Source organism: Octopus bimaculoides, chromosome 11, assembly GCF_001194135.2.
Source record: "Octopus bimaculoides isolate UCB-OBI-ISO-001 chromosome 11, ASM119413v2, whole genome shotgun sequence".
NCBI classification, from domain to species: domain Eukaryota; kingdom Metazoa; phylum Mollusca; class Cephalopoda; order Octopoda; family Octopodidae; genus Octopus; species Octopus bimaculoides.
Window position 1 is genome coordinate 65832677 of NC_068991.1, and position 5877 is coordinate 65838553.

General features: G+C 34.2%; 1 protein-coding gene across 1 annotated transcript in view; it reads right to left on the minus strand.

Moving 5' to 3' along the window:
- Positions 1-3110, minus strand: part of LOC106879365 (ADP-ribosylation factor 1) — a 17045-nt gene extending 13935 nt beyond the window's left edge. Inside the window, exon 1 of the mRNA XM_014928886.2 lies at positions 2770-3110. Within this exon, the coding sequence (XP_014784372.1) occupies positions 2770-2851 (82 nt within the window). The 5' untranslated portion in view covers positions 2852-3110. The remainder of the gene's footprint in view (positions 1-2769) is intronic.
- Between the last annotated feature and the right edge of the window lie 2767 nt (positions 3111-5877).

Here is a 5877-nt window from a genome sequence, read left to right on the forward strand (position 1 = left end):
TCCTTTTTAATCTAAAATATACTCTCCTTCATTTTCTACAATGTTCTTTCATCTATCTGGTTGACTTGCAAAATTCACTTGTCCATGATGAAAAATACTCGTCCAATACTGTTCTGACCTCAACTACAGAATTCATGTTTTTTCCATCCAAATGATTTTGAAGACTGCAGAATAAATGAAAGTCAGATGGGGCAATGTCTGGCAAATATGGTGGGTGGAGCATTGCTTCCCATTCAAACTGCTCCAGTCTTTGGAATGTCATCCTTGCTGTATGTGGCCAAGCATTATCTTGATGGAAGAACACCTTCCATCTTGAAACCAAAGATGGTCGTTTTTCTTCTAGCGCTGACTTAAGCTGCTTGCAGTAGATCTCCTTTGTTATCGTTTGGTTTGGGTTTAAAAGTTCAGAATGGACTAAACCTTTCATGTCCCACCAAATAGATAACAACACCTTATGGGGGTGAAGACCTTCTTTAGCCTGGGGTGCTGGTATTTCTCCTTTCCCTACATACTGTTTTCAGCACTTGACATTTTATAGAGAATCCATTTCTCATTACCAGTCTCTATTTGGTCCAAAAAAGGTTCATTCGTGATATGTGACAGCAAAGAAGAGCACACATTCACTCTCTGTATGTGATTAAACTCATATAGTTTGTGAGGGATCCATTGACCAAATTTGCTGACTTTTCTGATGGCATGCAGGTGTCGATGAATGGTTGAATGATCAAACCCAAGCTTCTGTGCTAGTTTCTCAAAAGTTACAATGGGATTTTGTTCCTCCAGGGTTTTCAGGACGTCCTCGTCGAGCTCTACAGATCTTCCAGGATGAGGCTTGTCTTCTAGGCTGTAGCTTCTGGCTCAGAATTGTTGCCTTTATTAAACTCATAAAACAAAATATGCTGAATATGCTCCTTTGTCACTTCCATTATAGCTTTGAAAACATGACTGTTAAGATCAAACTGCACTCTTCAAAACTTGCACTAAGAATAAGGACAATGTAAAATCACTACCTGCTTTTATAGCAAGTTGATGCAGACAGTTTATCTTGTCCCCCTCCGACTTTTAGTTCATGCAATTGAAAAAAATGCATTATTTATGGGATGATCCAATATATATAGTCTGACAAATAGTTTTTCTTCTACAAAACTAAATGTCAATAGGCTTATTGTAATTAACCTAATTCTAACAGGACTAATCATTGCAAAATTTAATTGAAGAGAATTATAGTAAATTAGTAATAACAAAATTTCTAATAATAGCAGACAGTGTAATGAGATACACTTTGAGAGATTAACAGCTGCAATGCATCTGGGGCTCTTAGTAGCCACTGCTTGGATGAGTTTTGGTCTCTCTTTGATATTTATTGTGTTTTTAACACAAGAAGTCCATAAAAGATATTACCTCATGATAACTACTGCAGTAACTGGCCTATCAACTGTGTATATACATTAAATATGATACATAGATAACCATTTTAATTATGCCTCAGTTGCATATAATAGAGTTTTATTCAACCAGGTTGCTATTTGCAACATCAATGAATGCTTTATTCACTTTTTCATATATCAGAGATGATCAATTCTCATCCAAACACGTAGCTGGCTGCAAGTATACACTGTTGAAGAGGCCCTAGGAAGCCAAAATGTATTTAGCACTGTCCCAAGCCATTGCTGGAATGAATTTTTGCCTCTGATAGTTATTGTGTTTTTAACACAATTTACATAAAAGGTGCTATCTCAGGACAAATACTGTGCTAGCTGGCCTATCAATTGTGTATATACATTAAGTATGATATATAGATGACTATTGTAATTTAACAGTGTCTCAATTGCATATACAGGATTTGTAACAAATATTATTTTAACACAATTGTAACATAATTATAACAGAAATGGTCACTGAACTTCAACACAGAAACTGTTGTGGCTCAATGTTTCTATAAATTAACTTATTATAAAAGAACTTATAAACATTTAATTACATATCAAAAACTGAACCTTTTGTAACACAAAAGTTATTTGTAAAACAAGCATTGTAATAGTTCTGTTAAGGCCACTGTCACACAATATTTCTATATTGTAATAGAATTTATAACATTTTATAATCACTGATTAAAATGTAATAGAATTTACTAAAATTAAATAATTCATCGCAATATAATAAATCTTTCTGATACCAACTTTCCTGAAAACCCCTTGAGGCCCCTGAGCACAGTGCTCTGTGCCCTATAGTATTTATTTATTTATTGATAGCCAGCCACAGCATACATATATCAGAACTAGGCCTTCATGTGGCCCAAAAGCAACTGCCCGGTGTATTCATGCCCTAAGACAGCACTGCCCCAAGTTCTTTGATATCAAATTTTTTGTTTAAAATAATATATATTAAAATTTTCTATTAAAATTTCATGTTAATGCATATTCCACATACCAGCTTAATAATGGTTTCAAATTTTGGCACAAGACCAGCAATTTTAGGAGAGGAATAGGTCAATTATATCAACCTCAGTGTTCAGCTGGAACTTATTTTATCAACCTTGAAAGGATAAAAGGCAAAATCAACCTCAGCAGAATTTGAACTCAGAATGTAATGATGGGCGAAATACCACTAAGCATTTTATCTGGTAGCTTAACGATAACTAAATTATTTTACTGAATTCTTTTTATATTTAAAATTAATTGAAAGAAACACAGAGCATCTTAAAATAAATATGTTAATGAAAGGGTTAAAAGACAACAGTAAGAATTAAAAAAAAACATCCAACTGTACCTGCATCATCCAGACCCAACATTAGAACTCGTTCATTGGTTTTCCTTTTCCTTGAACAACATGTGGAATTTGAATGCCCCATTTTGTTTTTTATATGATCTGTAAGTTTTTGTTTTTTTTTCAGTTATTATTTATATTCTTCTTCCAGTTCAGCCTCTGCTGATAGATTGTAAATTTTCTAGTCTGGTAGAGAAGTTAATAATGCCTATGACTATCAGTCCTCGTGGACGAAACAGAATAGAGTGGTTCCTGGAATGAGAGTGTATAGGTTTTTATATACAATCTGTCAGGAAATCAGCTAAAATTGTCCTGATTCACAGCATTCATAACCAATTGACAAGAAGCTGTAGTCACTGCTGCTGCTGCTGCTGTTGTTGTTGTTGTTGCTAAAATTTATTCAAGTGGGCTGAGAAGTAATAAATAGATGTAGGATGTGGTGGAAGTTATTTTAAGTTTGTGGATTCTTCATTTTTTTTTTTTTTTTTTGACATTCTCTTTCATTTTAATAAGAGATGTGCACTTAACACCACTAGTAAATCCACTTTGAACATCAGTCCCTAATCATGTCAAAGTCAATAATTTTGGTAAATTCATTGTTGCAAACAGCTAGATCAGTGGTTCCCCAAATTTTTCACAACTGTGGACTCCCTTTTATTTTTCATATATTTTCCTATAGATTCCAAGTTTTTGAAAAGTCTGCTATCTTAATAAATCAACTTCCTTGGCTAATAACAAACACGTTTTCCCAGTTTCATCTCTCAACCAAAATATGTATCTGAATAATTACATTAATTAAGTAATTATACATTTTACATGGCAGTGTTATTAAAATTTTGAACACAATTCACAAACCCTGCATATTACATTTGTAGACCTCCAGGATCAACAGAACTTAACTGCCTTGTTAAATACTCTTCATTAACTTGGGAAATATATGTCTTTCACAAAGCTTCTCTAAGACAATAAAGCTTTATAACCATATTTTTGTAATTCAAAAAATGTTGCCAGTGATATATTAATCAAATCAATTGCAACAAAATGTATTGTAACAAAATTGTAACTGAACTTATTGTAATGGAAAACTTGTAGCATGACATTTTGTAACATAAGTTATTAGGAAACTGATAATAATTAACCCATTTGACTTCAACCCTTCTCAAATTGCCCCTGGTTCTATGTTACAAACTTCCTGTTTAAAATGACCAAGTTTTTTTTATTAAATTCTTCAATATTTTCGAAATGAATTGAAATAAAGGTAGCGTATTTCAACAGAAATATGGTAACAAATGGCTTAAAAAATATCTTCTAGGTATTTTCCATCAAAATTAATTTTTTTGAATGTAAAATTCTATCAGCTGAGAAAGTTTGCAGTCTTGCAATGAGTTATTCATTTTTCTTTTTCCAACCAACCAAGCACAACTTATGAAAGGAAACAGTCATGATGGCAGCAGTTGTTGTTATTGTCTCAGCTTGGTTCCGATTAAGTAGAGCTATGGTCAAAAGTGTTCCAGCAGTGACCACCTCATCTTTTATTCTGACACAGGGTATCTAGGACTACATTTTCTAGTGTACAATGACTGCGCATTTGTAACTGGCAGCATAAAGATGCATGTTTTTAGAAGTTAAGTATTATGCAACTATATTTCATATGAGCTAGTAGCTTCTCTTTGGTAGTTAGTAATGATGTTGTAATAAATGTTTATGATGGTGGCAAAAGATATACAGGCTTAACAGAGCATAGCACTGTGTTACAGGTCTATTTTCATATGAAAAATACAAAGAAGAGTTGTTTGCTTCTAGATAAAAACTTATACAGTTCTTGCATTTAAAATATAATATCTTCATAGTTTAACAACCCAGAACACCTATCCTTGTTTATCACGGAAGGTTGATTTAAAAAAAAACACACACACACACAGACACACAGTGATAAAAGAAACATCTCAATACATTTGTAAATGAATATAGATTCATTGATACCAAACTTGCAGCCACTGCAGCAAATCTTCTAGCATCACATATTTTCTTCATCACCTCTACCATTTCCTGTAGAGAATACATTTGTTTGTATCATTTGTTAGGATTAGGTGCCTTCATACTTTTTTTCTGCTCACTGGTCCAATGTGAACGAGTATGGGTGCATAAATCATATAAAATATACACAGCCTTGCAGCATAGCCATGTAAATGCAAACAACGGTTAATATATTTTGGGTAACTGAGCATTGTGGGTGGTTGCTGGGGCAAGTTTTACAGTACAAACAGAATCATTAACTGATTGCCTACCCTTGTTATCATAACCTGAACCATGATAAATGAAACACGGTTCACAATTGAGCAAACTATGTTATCCTGGATCAGTGATGAATGAATCAGTGACAAACATGGAAAGATGTACAAACCAGGCCTTAATCATATCCAAGCTAATGCTATTCTGTGATACTTCAATTACTTTTTCTAACATCTATTATTTTTAAAAGCTGATTGATCAGTCTGAGGCCTATCTAATTACTCCTTCCCAGTATATCTACTTTGTTCGTAGTATAGGCTGACAACATAGCTAGTACTCCAGCCATTAGGGATAACACCTTATTGTAGAATATCTATGTTTGCCCAACCTACTAGAAATTGCTGCCAAATCATTTTTGATTCACATCCTACTGTCTTAAATAAAGAAGGATGCGTTGGATAATGGACAATATTGTCCATTGATATACAGAAAGATAGGATGGGCACAACTGGAACACCTTCGCTCAGAGTTCTCCTCTGTCATGGCCTATTTGGAGCTAGATCAACACCAGCAGTGATGACAAGAACAAGAACAGCAATAACAAAACCATTGTCATCATTGTCATTACCCCCACCACTAGAACCAACACAACCACCATGCCACACCTCACCCCATCACTACCTCAATAAGAGAGTCAGTTCAAGAAAATGGAATGAGATTAAGAATCAGGGTATTGAGAGGGGTCGTAGTAGATGTGGAGAGTTGGAAGAGGAGTGGGAGGGTTAGGATGGGTAGGAATTGAAGGATGGTTTGTTGTGGTTGGGTTTGTCGATAGATGTCAAAATTTAAGGATAATGACTATAAAAGTGTGAGAAGGTG